The sequence below is a fragment of the Crocodylus siamensis genome, chromosome 4, assembly GCF_052110815.1.
Source record: "Crocodylus siamensis isolate JL-2025a chromosome 4, ASM5211081v1, whole genome shotgun sequence".
Taxonomy (NCBI): domain Eukaryota; kingdom Metazoa; phylum Chordata; order Crocodylia; family Crocodylidae; genus Crocodylus; species Crocodylus siamensis.
This window is the reverse complement of record NC_143398.1, coordinates 236,549,147-236,568,965: the sequence shown is the minus strand read 5'-3', so window position 1 is coordinate 236,568,965 and position 19,819 is coordinate 236,549,147. Positions and strand designations below refer to the sequence as shown.

At 44.3% G+C, this 19,819-nt stretch overlaps 1 protein-coding gene across 1 annotated transcript in view; it reads right to left on the bottom strand.

The window, feature by feature from the left end:
* The window catches only part of OSBPL11 (oxysterol binding protein like 11), a 71,640-nt gene that overhangs the window by 11,494 nt on the left and 40,327 nt on the right, over positions 1-19,819 (bottom strand). Inside the window, exons 6-9 of the mRNA XM_090045958.1 lie at positions 14,202-14,403; positions 7,137-7,282; positions 3,690-3,830; positions 1,674-2,172 (exon numbers count right to left, since the gene is read on the bottom strand). Coding sequence (XP_089902084.1) covers positions 1,674-2,172; positions 3,690-3,830; positions 7,137-7,282; positions 14,202-14,403 — 988 coding nt within the window. The remainder of the gene's footprint in view (positions 1-1,673; positions 2,173-3,689; positions 3,831-7,136; positions 7,283-14,201; positions 14,404-19,819) is intronic.

Below are 19,819 nucleotides of genomic sequence, written 5' to 3'. Positions count from 1 at the left end.
TTCACAGTTTATCTGCTGCCTTTGGGTTCATCAAGCCACACAGTGACATCCCCTCAACCTTCTATCCCCAAAATGGCAAGAGATTGCACCTCCAATGTAAGCAATGTGTTCAACTCACTTTGTGGGCAAATAGAAGAGAGCAACCTTTGGGCTTGCTTCAGAGGTTTGACACAAAGCACTACAAGGGGGTTGTTATGTCCTGAGAGGACATGGTAGCTTCTTCAGCATAGAATCAGACATTGTCTTTCATCACCTTTGTGCCACCATAAAGTAAACAGACATCCATGCAAATGCCCACAATTTGTGGCTACCATGAAAGAGGTATCCATTTCTGCTGCTACGTAGCACTGGATATCTGTTCGCTTTATGCTGGGAGAGCTAGCAGGCCCAAGCTGCCCACACCCTCCAGCTGCCCCAGGCAGGTGCTCCATGGCCTGATCCTGCATTCCAGGAATTCCTGTGCAAGATTGGGTCCCTCAAGCCATCACTGTGCCTGCCTGGATTTCCCTGCTTACTGAGAAGTATCCCCAGGATTTCTGAGAGCACATCTCAGTGAGCAGAAACCCTGACTGTTCCCCACTTACTGAGATGTGCCCTGGAGATTCCAGAGGTGCATCTCAGTAAGCAGGGGAAGTCAGGTGGGCACTCCCAGGGCTTGAAGTGCCGATCCTGCAAAGAAATTCCTGGGGTGCACAAGATCAAACCCCTGAAAACCAGGAGAAGACGTTGCCTGCTGTCCTGCCTGTTGATGCTGGGGGACCACAGGCAACGTATTTTGCCGAATGAAGTGGATCCGTCGTACCAGAACACACCCTGGCATGGCTGATCTGCTTCATTTGGCAACATCTATTTCTAGCCTCAGACTCAAAATACAGAGCCGTACTGGCCTTGCCTTACTATGCTCCTTCCCTGTTAAGGGATGCAGATTATATTCAAGGATCTGTAAGGCACACTAATTGGGCAGCACAAATAGGAAAGGTAAAAGGGCTGAGAATGCATTTCCAGTCCAAAGTCAACAATGGCGGCAATACCAAAGGCAGCCAGAACCCTGAACTAATGAATAAGGATCTTAATGTTAAACCTAAAGCCTGTGCAAAGAACTATGCAATAAAGCATAAAATATGAGAGACTAAGGGGTACGTTCACTTTTTACATTCAAATCTGTCTGATGCTTTGAAAATACTTAGAAAAAATTGTTTTTGTTTTAAAGCAAACTGTATTTTTGCTTTTAGATTCTATGCTGCATTTCTGAATATAGCTTTGCTTTTCTGCATTACTATGGTCCTGGGTAGATTACAAGTCTTAAATTTTAGACTGCTTTTATCATGCATATCTGTAACATCCTCAGCACTCCACATTCACTGAAAACAACAGGTGCCATCATCTGACAAAAAGTACTTCAAAAGTTTCTCAGACCACAATGTCTCTCTTTGATGTAGATGAAGGAAAAGCAGGGCTGCTTTTGTAAGCAACATGACACTTATAATAGCCTATCAATAACCCTGAAAATTAATTCTTTTGAAAAATCCTATAGCTGGAACAACCCACTGAGTAGAAGTCATTAGTTATTCCTCCCTTGAAGAGCACAGGGCTTATTTTTATATTTATCTGACTGGCATGATTATTTATCTTCCATTTCTACAGTGAAAAAAAAGCAGGGTGCTTTCACTTACCTTCACCAACCATCGTTACTCCTATTGACATTCCTAAGAATTTACTTTTTGTCCAGACATGAGCGTTGACACACATCTTCCTCTCTACACATTCAGCATAAAACCCTGAGACAGGAGGATGATGGGAGACTTGCTCAGCTACAAATCTGACTGTGTAGTAGTCCGGTTCCAGTTGGCCATCCAGCTCTTTTGAAAGACCCGCTTGCTCAGCAAGGGAATGGGATGAAGAGTCACTATTGGTGTCAGATACTACGTTGTCCTTTGCCAGCCTCCAGGAGCAGTGGAATGTTTCGCCGATGATGGGATTGTAGGGCTTCTTAGCAATAGCTCCCTTGCGACCTTCATAAAATGAAGTGAGATAATATTCAACAAAGCGGATCATCCTCTCCTCGGCAGTAACTCCATTTGTGATTGCAACGAAGAGGTCTGGATGGGACATGAAATCTGCATACATCTCCAGCAAAGAACGTTTCTCTAGAATAAAAGTAGGAAGGACCACCTGGAATAAAAACAAATAACAAACAAGAATTCATGAGCAAGCTGGCTGTATGTTTATGAACAAAGCCCTGGAGCAGCTACATTTAAGAAGCAGGGAACTGATACTTTGAACAGAGATGAAAACCTGATTCCAGCACAAGTGACCAAAGGTAACCTGGATAATGGGAGCAGCGTGGAGTTTTAAAGTGACTTTTCATTTAACAATTTAAGATTTAACATTATATGAGTCCAATGATGTCTTAAATTATGTTTGAATTTCGGCTTGTTTGCAATGCAAAGAATTATGGAGGAGTCAAAAATCTAAAAAAAAAGTTATCCAAAAATGAGCATAAGCCATAATGGAGGGGAAAACATGAGAGAGAATTTGTTCTGCGTAAAAGTAGTAAAACTACCCCCCCAATCTTCTGCGTAATGACTGCTTATCAATAACACTGAGCGATGAGGACTCAGGTGATTCCTGATTGTGCAGCTGTGGTTTAAATAAGTCTATACTAATTAGTAAGGCCTATGGATGCCTTGATTTTGATGCACCGATGCAAGGTCCACTGGATAATTATCTATACTGATCAAGCAGACTTGGAAACTGGACTTAAAACCACACTTACAGTGGAAAGAAAGCTTCTCTGGGTAAGTGCCATCACGTCTGCAGAATCTAAGCTTGCATTAAATAAAAATATGGTCTTTATGACTACAAAGTCTTTCCAACTTGCATACAAGAATGCAACGGCAACACAAGCTTTCCCAATATACAGATTCAGTCAATGTTTTCCCAAGCTGGGCAGTGCCAACTGACTAGCGTGTCTGTTTTTTCCACTGATGCTAATGGGAGCCCTCCAGGCAGCAGTGAAACTACAGAGCATAGGTCAGCACCACTCTCTAAGTATAGCTCTGAGCAGCAACAAAAGGGAGGCTGGGAGAGGAAAAAGATAACAGAACTCGCACCTTGCAAATGTTGTTGTGAGGTGGGAGGGTGAGGAACCGAGAACATACCTCCTTTGTCCCCTCCTCCTTCCGTTCTAGAAATCAGGTAGAAGGGGGACTTCAGGGGTGTGTGTGTGGGGGGCGGGGATTGAGCTGGTAAATGGATGTGCCAGTTGAAGAAGGAGAAGAAGAGATTTTGTGGAGAAAGTGCAGAAAAGCAAAACACAGAAACAAGGTAGGAGGTACAGACATGATTCATTAAGGAAACATGGAGAAAAGCCAGCAAGAGAGACCAATGAAACGAGATACGTTCTATTACTCAAACTGATACATGAACAAACATGCACGCACTGACAAACACTTACAACACACAACTGCTTTCTTTCTTAAAGTCACAGGGCTTATGGCTTTGGGTGGTAGGTTAGACAGGTTCTTTTCATTCACTGGCAGGCATCAAGCTTTTCACTTCAGTCTGCTGATCAGGGTGGAGAGTTAGCTGTCAGGATGTGGCAAACTGCCAACGCAGCCTACGGGTGGACACACTTGAGGTGGCATTTCACTTTTAGCACAGCCTGCTTCCAAGCCTCAGTCACTTACTCTTGTTAAATCCATGCCAAGTTTCAGCTGAGACAAGAGATGCAAGATCACACTGCGCTGTTCTTCCACTGCTCCAAGGTCATCCTCTTTATTGTCACATGTATCCTCCAGCTCTTCATCTGGGCTTATTTCTTCTGGTTCCTGGTGTAACAAAGTCATAAGAGTCATTTCAAATTCATACTTATTCAAACGCCAGCCAGAAATACATTCAGAGCTGTACTAAACCCTTCTCCCTTCACACAAATAAGTAAAACCCCTACAGAAGTCTGTGCACTGATATTTATATTCAGCACAAATGTCAACTCTGGAATGAAAAGAAAATTTCAGTGACTCATAAAGCAAGTGTCATGTAATGGGCTGATAGGGTGAGCCTTAGCCTGCACCTCATAGGATAGAAAAGACACGTCTAAAAAAGCCCAGAAGATATCTGCCAGGTTAGGAATAAAAGTATGAAGCAAGCTCACAGCAGAAGTCAGAAGGGCATTTCTAAACTAATACTGTAATAAAATGCAACTTAAAAACTAAGCAGCCTAAGCTCCAATGTCAAATAAAAGACTGTCCTCTTGCACTCGCTTCTATTGCAGGAGGATTCAGTTTCAGACGGTTCTGAAGGGAACCTGAGTGCTTTGCCCAAGGTCCCAGCCTTGGGAACTGAGTGTGAACACAGGCGCTAGAGAGGGCAATAATGCATGTAGTTGTATATCATCTGCATGCTTTTCTTGAAAATTATGCATCCGAAGTTGGTGGGAAGGGGCATGTCTTAAGCAAGAAAATTGATTTCCATGCCAGAATCAAGGCATTGGGATGCTGGCACAGCAGGAGGGGACTATGCTTGGCACCGATTCACCCGTGGCCACATGAAGCAGGGGCGGAGTCAGTATTACCACCCCCTACCGGCCTAACATCTACAGGGTTAACTTTCTCACAGCCACTGCCAAATTGGCAGCAGCTGTTGGTGGAGCAGCAAGGGGAGGGGAAATGACACAAATGTCAGACCCATCCCTGCTCTGTGCAGTCCAACGGTTCAGCCCTCAGTGAGCTGGTGATGTGGCAGGTCAGACTAGACAAAAGCCTTTTCCCTTCATTTTGCCTTTTCCAAACAAAGCAAGTGCCTTATTTAGGGGCAGCTGGTATGAAAGTAAGGCACTACCTTGGTCAATGCAGACAAGTGGAAGGCAGGGTAGATTTGCAACTTATACACTAACTAAATAAGAGATGTATAGCACAAGCTTTTGGTAGCCTAAGTAAACTTCAACAGATGCTGTGAAAGAACATGCAGAGAGCAGCATGAGGCTGAATGTCCACATCCAAGCCTTGTGGACTTGTCTGTGCTAGGATGATCTCTTCGGCCTCTTGCTGCTTCAAGTTTCCTGATGTTACTGCCGCTGCAGATTGTAGTAAACTATGGCACAGATTAGGCACTGGTAACCAAAAGGTACTATGTCGTCTCAACTTGCTGGGTATGTTATTATATAACACTAATTAATTAAAATACACATGACCAGTCATCACTAGTGTTAGCTTTGCCACTGTTGCTACCAGTGGACAACAACAGTGAAATATCTAAAGACGACCAATGACTTGGACCAGACACAGTATAATCATGTGGCTTAGTGGCAGGATCACTTTCTGCAGACTGGCCAGAGAAAAGAAGTTAGCCTTTGAACATCCTCTGCCGTGCTCCAGTTGCACAACCCTTTGCTCCCAAAACACAGAGGTAACAACAAGAGTTGGATTGGAGTATCTGAGATCTGGCTGGCGAGCAAGTGTACTCATCATGGGCTCGGACTTTTGCTATTCTTGATTCTTTGCACTGCAATAAGGCAGCAGCATGAATAAAGATGGAGGCCCTCTATAAAAAGACAGTAAAATACCTCTCTGACTTGAAGAATTCGTTATCTAACAAGTAACTTTGGCTTCATTTCTCTCCCTTCAAATCAGCACTGCGCTACACTCCAGAGAAGCATGCTTAAAAATAGTGAGAGGGCTAACAGGAATGCTTTAGGTAGGGCCAAGGGAGTTCAGATAGACAGCTCGGCTCTTCAACATCTTCCAGCGGCATTCCCTGGAAGAGAGGGGGTTTGTGAGCAATGGGGAGACCTCGAGAGAAGTGCTGCCAAACAGGACACCAGGATGCAGCAGCATCAAGGGAGCAGAGGAGCAAGGATCCTCTGCCTGTAACTCACTCCTGCATCCAGCTGTCTGTCATTGGGTTTTACCGATTTTGCAAAGACCCTGCTCGGTGGTCTCCTTCTGAAATAGTGCAAGCCACAGGCAACAAACCCCTCATTTAGGCAACAACTGGGCTGGAGTAACCCCTAGATTACTGCCACTTCTTTCTGCTGGTGCTATACAATTTTGTGCTTGCAAGCAAGAACTACAGAAATCCAAGGGCAGCCATAAGACATGCGTGTCCCAACCACAGACAACGTAGTTAAGGCAGTACTTAAACTCCCACCCCATGTTGAAGCTGTTTGGCAAGAGAAATACATTTAGATTGAATTTTTAGAAGTGAAAGGATGTTTCTATCTTTGCCCCGTCGGGACAGCTGTACAACTGTACTAAAGGGGAAAAAAACCTTGGTAGTACAAAAAACTAAAAATTTCAAGTTGGTGTTTTTCCAGGTCTCTGATACAACCACTACTGAAAAATGCTGGAAAAAAAAAATAAAAAATCACAAAATGGAACAAGATGTTGTTATATCCAGATTCAGTAACAATCTCCCCAAAAGGGCATGTACCATACACATGGCTCCAAAAAAGCAACCTACCTACAAAAGCAAATTATATTTTCCTATTCAAGTTAGAAGACCAAATCCTTCCTTCAATAATATAAATCATGACTGTATTTTAAAGAACCTCAAGTTAATCTTGATAGTTTAGAGCACCTGAAATGCTACCAAATCGTTTCTCATTTTAACTGCCCCACAGTCAAGTATTGGAGGGATTTTTTTTATATTTTTCTTAGTGAAAGTTGGATGCAGTAAGATCTGGAAAAATACAGTTACAATAACAAAATACTTATATTAACCATACCTCCTCCTCCTACACCCTCCTTGCAGCTCCGCCAAATAAAATTTTAAAAAGAGTGGCTTATTTTGAGCACTTGGAAAATGCAGTTTGTTCACTTTTCTTGAACTCTGATTTTTAATCATCTTAAAAGACTGTATGTGGAATGCCTCCCCGTTTAAAATCACAAGCTTAAATCTGCTTCCACTCCCATTCCTTGTTTCACTTAACATTTCACCCTTCAGCTCCTTATAGGAAAATACAAGATTCATTACTGTATTTAATACAAAAGTATGCCCTCTTAATTCTATTCAAGTAGTTGCATGTCAGAAGGGGGATTGGGGAGGGTGCCTAATTATCCTATAGGATACCAACATAGTCAGATAACCCTGTGAGCAGAAACATTCCCTGCAGAATGGGAGTTTTCACATCCCCTTACCCTTGTCAGCTGGCAGGGCTCCAAAATGGGCTGCTCCTCTCTGGTAGACACTGGCTTGTTTAGTTCCTCTGAGAAATTCGTAGCCGCTCCATTTTTGAAGTGGTTTGACACAGATACCTTTGGTTCCAACCAATTTATTGTTGTCCCTGAAGGAAAAGAAAGCTTGCGCTGGAACTTACTCATACTCTGGAAATTCAGCAAAAAGGGGTTTTCATTAAACAGCTGGAAGCAGTTAATCTGGTCCAGCAGCAGCTAAACAAAGGTGAGTGCGCCAGGCGAACACCTTCGGCAATCATTAGCAAGAGCGCTGGGATTGGCCGGCTGTAATGCATGCAACTTGCGCTGGAGAATTAGGCAGTGTTATAAAAGATGTAATCTGACACGAGATAAAGAACCCAATAGCACTGAAATATGAGGTAACCCCGGGGATGTGTTGGGGCACCAATTAAAGAAATGGTAGCAACAGACTCTCCGACTCAAACCTTGCTAAAATCTAGGAACTGCGGCTAAACCCAAAGGATTTTTTTTTGCCAAAAGTTCTCTCTGGAAAGGGGATTTGTCTTTTCTCAGTTGAAAGAACAACAACATGCTCTGCTGAATAAATAATAGTCGCTCCAAATGATGGCAGCAGCATTTGGAAAGCTGTCACCCACTCATTTAAGGATTCAAGTGTCTCTGGTTACTCCCAGCTAGTCTATCTGAACAGATAGGATTCCTCATCAATAATAAAAATGTTCCATTCTATTTCGAAGGCTAATGTACAGTAGCTTCCAATAAAGTTCTATTAAAAATGCACGAGAACGATGGTAAAGCAACATTTTGGCTATGACACAAACCCCAAAGCATATAAAGGTTACTAGTCACTTGAAACCTCCTGCATAAGATGGTATTCTGAACTTGGGCATTAGTACGTACATTTAAACTAAAAGAAGCTACGGACATTCAGTCACTCTAACAACTTCCTGGATATCCTTTATGCTGCAGCCTCAGTGAACCACATTTCCCTTATCTAAAACTAGGTTACATTCCCCAGGCAGCCACAGATAGCCCCAGAGAGCAGAAGTTTTCATGCCAGCATGTTTCAAAGGCACCCATCTTGCAAAGTCTTAAAATGCCTTCGCCAGCACAAGTTCCTCTGGACTCAGCAGCAAAACTAGAAGTTTGGCTGTCACGATTTAAATTTTCTTCGAAATAGGAAGACTCCTCCTCCGGAGTCTGTTAGCATTCAGATAAATAGTAGCCTCTCCCTTACCAGTTTGGCCTCAGAGATATCCATTAAAACTTTCAGGATGATTCATTTCCAGGATCACTATTTTTCCTTTTGGAAAACATCATCTTCTCTCTCCTCTAATCCATACCCCAGCCCACAATTTTTCAAATAACTCTCAGTGCTGCAGTATGGCTGTTAGCTAATCTTTCCCACCCTAGTTTGCATACAATCAGCACTGCTTGATTTGTACATTTATTTGCTGAAATTTGACCATTATTTACTTTTCTGCTCTCTGCTTTTTTTGGAGAGCCTTCTTTGACATGTAGTCAAAACTGGCTATTTTCTTTGCTAAAATTTTAAAAAGTACAGCTATTAAAATTTGAAATACTAGGTTTCACTTAAATGAGGATAAAGGCGCAGGACTTCGCTCTTCTTCCTCAACCTGGACATTTTTAAGAAGTAATTTTTATTCCCCCAGCTTTGACTAACACAAACCTAATGTGCATTTTTGCAGTTCCTCCCTTCCCCCCACAAGCCTTAAATGCTGAAGGCTTATTTGCTTATCTTCACTTTTTCCCAGCTCCAGGGCACATTTCATTTTTACCTCAAATATTGGAGGTATGCCAGTGACAAAGCACGGACACTCCTTGCGCTCTGCTTTTATTCTTCTCTATAGGAACTATGGCTTGATGCTTCCTGCCCTCCTGACAGCGAAACACCCTTTCAAACCAGCACATTACAAATCCATTCAGTATTCTGCTGAAAGTGTGTCAGTGGTTTCAAGCTTCCTATTAATCTCTACATATTGAGCCTTCAAGAATAAAATAGCTTGCGATGTACTGTAACTTCACAGCTGGTCCAGGCACTTTTGTTGTGCTCTCCTTTATTCTTATGGTTTACAGCAGATGCCTACTATCTGGTCCTTTTTTTATTCTTTCTACTTTAACCCCAAAATATTTATTGCCCTGCTCCTAGTTGTCCGACAGTACACAGTGGAAACTGTAAGTACTTTTTTGCCACTTCTGTGAGTTAAAGATCTACTTAGTAGGCATAAATGTATTTAGTATCATTTCTAGCTCTTCTTTATGACAGCCCATATAGCTAGCATTGAACAGATGCTGAAATACGCTGCCACATACAATCTCTCATGGAGTCTTGAAGACAAGAGCTGGAAATGGCCTAGTCCAGGGGATCCCAAACTGTGGTATGCGTAAGCAGTACGTGGGATAAACTGTGTAACAGCAGATTTAATTTTCATTATAATAATAATTGGCATTTGAAGGGTTACAGTATAAAATGTACGCTGGTGGGGGTACGTAGGCAGCTGGTAAATCTGAAAAGAGGCATGCAATTAAAAAAAAACTTTTGGGAACCTCTGGCCAAGTCCATCTTAGGACAAGTCCATCTTAGGACAGCTTTTCATTTTCTAAATCTTGTCACCATTTCAGAACTTCATCTTCCCAGTACAGAGTACGGTGGAAATCCACACCAGGCCATGGGGATTAAGCAACAGCTCCTTAATTGTCCATATCGAGTTTTAACGCTTGCTAAAGGAACTGCGACTTACCAACCCCAAAAAGGTCAAATGGGGAGCATCTAACAAACAGATTTCCATCAAAACCAACATATCAGTGTTCAAAGATCTGCAAACACTTCTCTACATCAGGGGCGGTACTAGAGGGGATGGGGGGGGCTATAGCCACCCCACAGCCTCTCCACAGCCACCCTTCCTAGTGCTGCCCCTGTCCAAGTGGGTATTGTTAAAAAAAAGCAAGTATGTTGGGGCACCAATTAAAGAAATGGTAGCAACAGATTCTCCGTACGCACCAGGCAAACACCTTCGGCAAGTCCCAGAAGATATATAGTGCAGCCCCTACCATTTTCTTTCTAGCCCACCTGAGCACCCCCACCAGGAAAAGGCTGGCACCACCCCTGCTCTACATGGTAATAAATAGGGTATTTTGTCTCCAGCACCAGTCATCTTCCCTGGTGCTTGACACTACAAGGTCTACTCAGGGAAAGGGGCTGTGGGGGAGTGGGGGATCTCACATGCATTACTCCCACTTTTTGTTCTTTTCCCTGACCCTGAAAAGTTTCATGATCATGCAATTGCATTTCTGCTGGTCTTTGTTTCTACAAACTACAACCAATGGGACATCACCAGAATCCTTTAAGACTTGATAAATCTCTATGGTGTTTTTAATTTTGGCACCCAAGAGGCAGATAAGGCCTAAATGACCATCTTGATGGACAATAACCAAAATACAATCAAGCTATGCCCAAAGTCAGTATTTGTTCAGCTTCTTCCAGCATAGTCTTTTTAACAAAACAGACATCCACAGAATGCAATTGTTCCACATAAAAACGGACGTGCGAAACATCATCTTTGAAATGGTTCAAGTAGGGTCTCTCTTTTCCCTGTAAATTTAATGGTTACAAATTATCTGTCCTGAGCCACACAAGAAGTTATCCATAAGTTAATCTTTGCACTAGTTGGCTAAGGATGATTCTGGGAAGTACTGAATCTCCAGCATCTAACACTGAAAACCCTATTATTAATACAAATAGGAAACATGCAGACCCAGTAGCTGCTTTTCAGTGGCTAAACATTTCCTAGGGCAAAGGGTATGTGTTTGGGAGGAGGGAGGAAAGGTTGGGGGTGGGGCAGTGTTTGAAATTAAATGCAAAGATGCAAAGTTTTGGTCAAAACATGCCTCACTTTTTCAGCTTATATGTGAAGCTTAGAAGTTCAGGGTTTTTTTCAAGTTGTGGTTATTTAAAAGATTAATTTGCACATTAAGATTTAAAACTAATAAAAATAATTCTTACTTATATACAATGCATCACTTTGTTGTTTAAAGTTTAAATAGGTCAACATAGCTGGTAATCACAATATGCAACAATAGCAATGAGACACTAGAATTTAACTTATCTAGACACTTTATCATATTCTCTTTGAAAGCCCAGTGCAATTGTTGCATTTTCTTCCTCAAAAACAAAAAAAAACAATCTTACCCCTTTTTCTTACAAAAATCAAATAGATACATTAAAATTAGCAGACTTACAAACGAAAAAAAGATTCATTCAAATGTGCCCATATAAATTAAGTGGAACAGTTCAGGTAAACAGCTGTTTGCATGAAAATGAACAATTATGCAGGGCTAGAAACATATGCTCAAATTGCATATTATATATATATATATATATATATAGCTCATGCTGTTCCATAATCATTCATGATTGGATAAATCATCTTTCCCAATTTAAAAGAACAGGTCATTTTATTTTCAAGACAATGTGCAGTTGCCTGGAAGATTGTTTTTGAAACCAGAAGGGAGTAGATTTTAGCATCCCTCCCTACTGCTAAAAAAAATAATAATAATAATAAAAATTAAGTTAACCCTAAATAAGAATGCCTACGTACAAACTTGGCTACAACACGTTTGTGCATATACAAGGTCTAGAATTAGAACTTCATATTTCAGGAGGGGGGAGCTTAAAATATATTATGTTCATGTAACTCCCTCTGAGTAACAGAAAAGTTCGGGGAGGATGTGGGAGGAAGAAGGGAAAGACTCACTCAATTTCTCTCTTAAATGAAAGCAATATGGAAGAAAAACCATGCGTACCAAAATTCTGACAAACTTCATCCTCTCAAACAGTTCGTAATATCATAAAATTACGAGTCTACTACTGTTTCTGGCCAGCAAGCCATGCATAAATGGAGTCCAGCCATATTCTCAGTAAACCCACTTTTTTCAGTGATGTGAAAACGTTACCACCACCATGCCTTCAGATCCTTCACAACGAAAACACAGCTATATAAATGCTATCCATACACCACAGAGGCTCCATCAGAAAACAAGAAAAACAAAAATGTTGACCATGCCCCTCATGAAACAAGAGGTGTGCCAAAGAGCAACGAGTTCTGATCCAGTTTGAGCCAGCAGTCATTGAAATCTTAGGTGTTAAATTGTGTTCTGAAGCTCTCTCGTGTTCAATACTCTGATTTGGTAAGCTAAATATTTTCTGATTCATGACAATGCTATTTTTAAAGAATTTGAGAGCTTCTAAATACTCTGGGTTGTGGACCTCATCTTGGATTTCTGCCAGATCTGCTTTAGAGCACCTTCTTCCACCCTGATAAAACATGCTGCAAGATGTAAAAGGAAACAAAGACAGCGATGGGGTCACACGGATTCCCACCAATGGACTCCTGTCAACTTAATTATCTATAGGCCATCCATGAACAATGGGCTAGGCTCAGTCTTGGTCTCATGAAGAGGGCAGCTTACAGATATGCTGTCCTGCCAAGAGGACTAGAGAAGGCTGGTGCTTTAGTTGCAACATACCTTCTTTTCGACCCTTGCCCGAGGATAAAGAGCAAATTACTCCTCTTCCAATTAAAACTTTCCCAATGTGTATACTCTGCCCTTGCTACTCATTTAGGCTAAGTACAGATGTTCAAAAAACCTCTGGCAGAAGCACTCTAACATATCTCACTTTACTCAAACAGCGATAAGTTAGAGTGGGAGCCAATGGAACAGACATTTGCTGTTTCGGGGCGCAGGGGCTTCCAGCCTGTCTGTGCTGGCCACTGGAGGCGCTCTCGCATGCCTCCTAGGAGACTGCCAGAGCAGCCCTCCTCCAGCCAGATGCTGACTGTCAGCAGCAGCTTAGGGGGGGGAAGTGGGAGGAAGGACACCCCTGCACTGTGCCCCCCCACCACAATTTGCTGGCTGGGAGTTTGGGGGGGAAGGGCAGGGCAGTAAGTGGGGCTCCCCCTCCCATCCCTCGACAGTTGCAGCCAGCAGCTGCAGCAAGGGGTGGCCCAGCCACAGTTGCTGCAGCGGAAGGGCTCTGGGCCCCCCCACAGCAGCCCCAGCCAGGCAGCAAAGGGACCTTGAAGCCTTCTCCCCAGCAGCAGTCTTAGCCATGCAGTGGCATGCCACTCCTGCCAGGGGGGGAAGGGGTGTGGAAAAAATGCACCTTAGAGTCCTTTCCCACCCCCCCCCAAGCCAAGCAGCAACGTGCCACAGCCCAGCTGGGGCAGCTACTAGGAGAGAGACTCCAGACTCCCTCTCTCACAGCCGCCCCCTCCCAATCTGCTAGGGAGGCTACAGGGACAGAAACCCCACTTCCTTCCTGCCCCCCTCAGGCTACACAGGGCTAGGATCAGAGGCTGTCACCGATTCGGGTGAGTGACAGTAAAGGGGGTTGCTGGAGCTTGTGCAGAGTACAGGATCTCCGCCAGTGGTTCAAACGCAGCTCTGCGCAAAGCTGTCTTGGGCAGCGGCAACTGAATTTTAAGTTAACCCTTGATGGGATCTGGCAGACATTTGATAGAGCACTCTAGCAGAAAGTGCTTTAGGCTAGCACACATCCACTAAGGTTAAATGTAGAGCAGGATCTGCCATTTTTAAAGCATTTTCTGTGCCACAAATGTCTGTTCTCTTACAGCTGTAAAGTGCTTTCTGCATGCTTAAAAGTGCATTAAGTGTAACATCTGTAATCACCCTTAGCAACAGCATAGAGAGCAGGGCCCCCGAGGCCACAGATCTGGGTGGCAGGAAGTGCAGTTCTCCAGCATCGCATTTGAGCTGGAGAAAATCTAGCCTAACCACAGTAATGCACAGGAACACAGAAGCACTCAGAACGATCAGAGCAGTGGAGAAATTAGCTCAGCATCAGCCTGAAAGAAAGGAAGATGCAAGCAACTGTGCAAGAGATGCTTATGGTTCAACCTACCCACAGCAAAAATAATGGAGTGGACACTTCAAGTAACTAATCCACAATGCTCTTGGCTTCACGGTTCTGTTGCACAGCTTAGGCCTTTACCTTCAATCATGACCCACCTGCTGGTAAGGATCCCTTTTGCTGTGAAGCATGCTGCAGCTGGAGAATATGGAAGCAATCATTTAAGCAGTTCATAGTTGCCATGGAAGTTGCTTTGAGCATTAGGAGGTCTTGATCCAAGGAGGTGAGGTGACCAGAGACAGGGAGGCATTCTATGTTTCTGATTAAGTCTCTCTGCTGGCTCTCCGCCTGGAACATCATCTATGAAACACAACAGTGCTAGTGTCAGAGCAGAGTACGGAAGTTCGTGTCACGTGCATCTAAAAGTGTTTCACAAGCAGCTACAGGATATTTTAGAGGTGAAACACTTTTACAAGCAGAAAGCAAAGCTATAATTTTGTCATTTAAATGTACGACTAAAAAAATAAACAAACAAACTGGGCAACGAGAGTATAAATTTAAAAACACATTTCCGCGCTGAATGACCCCAGTAAACACGGTGTGAAAGGCCTGTCAGAGGCTTGAGTGCAATTCATACGTATTTATTACATTACTTTTAGCGAGCTGAAAAGTACAAGGAAAATTTCACAAAAAGGGAAAAAAGGAACTGGAACATAAAAGTATTAGCTTCAGTCAGTACCACATGTCTTCGCTGCCTGGTTGACGGGGACATTCAAAATATGCTTTCTGTAAAGAGCAAGTAATCCAGCTAGGCACTATACAGAACATGGAGAACAGTGTTTTTCTTGTGCCTTCAATGGGAGATTAAGGTATTCAGGACCTCGCGAGGATGCATTCACTGCCTGAAAGGTCACAACCTAAGTTACACAGGGGGAGCTTGCTTCCAGTATAAGTCACAGTACATATACGGAAAAATATTTACTCTTCATATTACTGCAGTACCTAGGAGATCGTGTCACAGACAAGGCCTAAATGCTACAGAACTGTAAAAACCAGGACTGGACGGGCTCTCGGGTCATCTGCTCCAATCCTCCTGCTCAAGACAGGATTATCTCTGACAACAGCCTCTACCTGCACAACAGGCTGGACTTCTGACCTTCCCGTAGTCAGGGTACTTTTCTCCCTGGTCTCCTTCTGCTAGATAAATAGACAGCACTGCCTGCTCTACAATTTGCACTATTTCTACCACCCATGGAGCCGCAAAGATGAGTAACAGGTGGCCAATCGCAGATGCTGCACTGGCCAGGGGAGACAAGGAAAAAGATCCAACTGCTTCAGAGCATACACTGTAGTCTTAGAAACTCAAAAGTTACATTTATTTTTGAATGTACAGAGACAAAACAGAACAGCTGTTCCATGATCACAGCTACTGTATACAGCACTTTTTAATTTTACCAGTCACTTTTCCAGGGGAGAGGCAACAGACTGAAGGTTAATACAACCCGAACACTGCCGCTCATGGAGTTCCTGCAAACTTCACTCAACAGTGTGAGTGCCAGAACAGAGCTGACAGGCAGCGGAGAAGAATTTCTTGCCTGCGCCCATTTTGGATTCACACATATCTAGTATCATATTGGCCCCTTGAGATTCGACAGTATGCTTTTCACCAAGGCCCCTGGTACATGTTGTTTCTGATGCAATTAACATGTTAGTCACATCAGAAATGGCAACTAGCAACATGTTCATGGAACTTAGCCATAAAATGGCAAATTGGCCACAAAGATATTATCCACACACACAAAAAGTGTAACATCTTTTTGGTTCATTTGTATGGCACCCATAGGATACCAGGCACGCAGCTGGGGATGGGGAAACTCCCCCATCCCCAGCTACACAGACCAGTTGAAAAAGAGGCACTCAACATAAGCAGTAGGGAATGGGAAAGCTTCCTCATCCCCTGTTGCTCATGCTGGATGCCTCTAAACAGAGAAGTGGATTTGGGGAAGCATTCTCCCTCCCCAGCTCCACATGCCCCTGTAAAAAGACACCCATGAGAGCAACAGGGGATAGTGGAGTTTCTCCAACCCTCTGCTGCTGCTGGCCTGTTTGAAGCAGCCCGCAACACCAGTGCCTTCCCATCCCCTGTTGCTTGCATAGGTGCCTTTTTAAACCAGCAAGAGATGTGAGAGATCCCCTACTTCAGCTTCTGTGGGACGCTGTCAGCCTAACAGGAGGGAGCCTCTAGCTGCACTGGGCTTACTGCACCTGGAAACTTAAAAAAAGTGGGCAGGCATTCAGCAGGCACTGAGCTGAACATCAGGAAAAGGCTCCCCGATGTTGGGCTCACCTTGCCCTGGACCTTTAAAAACCAGGCATATAGCTGGGATCCCAGACTGAATGCCAACCCACAATTTGGGGGGGGGGGTGTTTATGGCCTTCCCATAGAAGCAGGACCTGGGAAGCAGGGAGCTCCTGGCTTCCCAGCTGTTGCTTTCACATTAAGGGAAGGTGGGGAGGGTGCAGCTGGGGAATCAGGGATCTTCCAGCTGCCCAGCCACAGGTGCCCCACCACGCTGACAGCTGGCAGCTGTGCAACTGGGGTTTGAAGAATTATGTCCCATTCTCAGAACTGTATGACCTTCCAAGCTCAGCAGCCTAAGGCTTATTTTATGCACTCTTTTCCAAGAAGTTCTTTAAGTCTAAAATAACAAACATTGAAATTATATTGTACATCTGCAAATCAGAAAGAAATGAGGACCTGCTGGATGAGCTCCCAGCATTAGATGATGTTCTTTGGAAATGCTATTTTAGGGCCTTTCTGTGGAGTTAGCAAGGGTGTGAATTTCCAATGTATTAGTGATTTGAAAGCATCACCAACCACGTGTCAGTGCATATTTAGTGTTCACAGGAGCAATCTCATGCTCTGTACCTGGTAGCCTGTACATTCATGGTTGAGCTATCTGCCCCACCAAGCCCTTGCCAGATCTCATCAGCCTAGTGCCCCCCTAGATACTCTAAAATAGAGTGCGTCAAATCTACCTCCCTTGTTACTGTAGTCTAAATGCCTTGCATTTGAACTTGACAACTGACTTGAAAGCTGCAGAGAACAGTGCTGCGAGGCACAGTTCACAATACGCCATGCCACTGAGTTGCTTAACCAACAAACATCACGTGTACACACAAACCCTTCTGGAGTCTTCACCATTAGCTATGTGTACTGCACGATCATCCCAAGGCAAGAAGTCAACTTCTAGGTACAATACAAAAGACGCACAAAGACAACATTTGCCTTAAAGAGTTTCTTGCATATTATACAGTTAAGAAAAAAAGGCATGGTGTATCCCAATGTATGCTTCTCTTTCAGTGGCTTAGCCTCTACCAAGAAATTAAATACCTATTGATTCAATAGGATGAAAAGATGAGACAACAAAATAAGCCGGTAGATCATGGAGTGTCCTGTCCCCAAACAAAACCAAACCAAATTCCATACTCAGTTTTTGCAAAGCATTCAGAGGAGAGTCCTTAAACTGATGAGACATGACTACTTTTAACTTTTTAAGCACTTTCTTCATAGAGTTCTGAAAGTTTCTCCTCTTACAGCTGATAAACCAAAAAAAATAAATAAATTGCTCTGTTTCAAGCCAAAACAGCCAAGCATCCAAGTACACATGCCATATCTCCAAGGAAAAGACCTCACCAAGCATTACTGCAGCTCAGCAGAGTGGCCTCTTCTGCTACAACTCTTACTTTGCTAAGCTGGCTTCACCGAGTTTCCACCATTCAAATTCATGTATTCAAGGGCCAGGAAAGTTGGGAAGTTTATGAGTTTTTCACAAAGTTTATATGGTTAAAAAATGTGTACTGAATATTTAGAAAAAACTGCTGTTTCCATAGTCTGTTGGACTGAGATTGCATCTAATCAAGTCATGATATAGTCAAGCACAGCCTTCATAAGTGAATAAATAAGTGCATTTAAGGTATGGTTCTAAGTACTTTAATGTAACAAACTTTTAGGCGTGACTACCAAAAAGGCAACATTCAAAACAAAGTCAAAGTAAGGAGACGATCCTCCAAGCCCACAGGAAGGTAATCTCGACGAGGATCAAAGGGAGCAGGAGAGCACACAAGCCTCCATGGCTCACCAAAAGCATCCGGGAATGTCTCCTTGCTAAAAAGGAGGCTTACAACACCGAATGGAAAGAAGGGGTCATCACCAGGGAGGACTATTCTGCAGTTGCTCGGGGATGTAGGGGGGTAGTTAGGAAGGCCAAGGCAGAGATGGAACTGGGACTAGCTTCCCAGATTAAGGACAATAAGAAGTCCTTTTTTAAATACATAGGAGGTAAAAAGAAGGTCCCGGGTAATGTGGGGCCCTTGCAGGACGCCATGGGAAACTTGGTCGTCACACCAGACGACAAAGCTAACATGTTTAACGATTTCTTTGCCTCCGTCTTCCTAAGTAAGGACCAGGACTGCCACCTCCCTGCTGTGCCCCCCTCGGGGCCCGGGGGAGGCACACCTAGGCCAAGGGTTAGTGAGGATTTAGTTAGGGAGCTTCTGGAGGGGCTGGACATTTTCAAGTCAGCCGGTCCGGATGATCTCCACCCTAGAGTTCTAAAGGAACTGGCCGAGGTCATTGCAAGTCCCCTGGCACGGCTTTACGAGCACTCGTGGTGCTCGGGAGAGGTACCGGAGGACTGGAAGAGGGCCAACGTGGTTCCCATCTTCAAAAAAGGGAGGAGGGATGACCCAGGAAACTATAGGCCAATTAGTCTTACCTCGATCCTAGGCAAGCTGTTCGATAAAATTATTCTGGCACACATCCAGGAGGGGCCAGCAGGGGACTGCATGCTTAGGGGCAACCAACACGGGTTCATCAGTGGCAGGTCCTGTCAGGCCAACCTGGTGGCCTTTTACGATCAGATCACCAGATCATTAGATGCAAGGATAGCAGTGGACATAGGCTTCCTGGACTTCCGGAAGGCTTTTGACACCGTCTCTCACCCCGTTCTCACTAAGAAACTGGGGGGCTGTGATGTTGACACCCACACAGTCAAATGGGTTGCCACCTGGCCGGAGGGCCGCACCCAGAGGGTGGTGGTGGATGGGTCCTTCTCAACCTGGAAGGACGTGGGCAGTGGGGTCCCCCAGGGCTCGGTCCTCGGGCCTGCACTGTTCAACATCTTCATCAGTGATTTGGATGAGCAGGTAAAAAGCACCCTGTTCAAATTTGCTGATGACACTAAGATATGGGGGGAGGTGGGCACACTGGAAGGATGCAACAGGCTACAATCAGACCTAGACAGGTTACAAGGGTGGGCGGATGAGAATAGGATGGGTTTCAACACAGACAAATGCAAGGTGATGCACCTCGGGAGGAACAACCGGCACCATACCTACAGGTTAGGGAACTCCCCTCTTGTCAGCACGGAGGCGGAAAAGGATCTTGGAGTCATCACTGACTACAAGATGAACATGGGCCGGCAGTGTGGGGAGGCAGTTAGGAAGGCCAACCGCACCTTGTCATGCATCCACAGATGCATCTCGAGCAGGGCCAAGGAGGTGATCCTCCCCCTCTATGCGGCACTGGTCAGGCCGCAGCTGGAGTACTGCGTCCAGTTCTGGGCGCCGCACTTCAAGAGGGATGTGGACAGCATCGAGAGGGTCCAGAGGAGGCCACTCGCATGATCAGGGGACAGCAGGGCAGGCCCTATGAGGAGAGGCTACGGGACCTGAACCTGTTCAGCCTCCAAAACAGAAGGCTGAGAGGGGATCT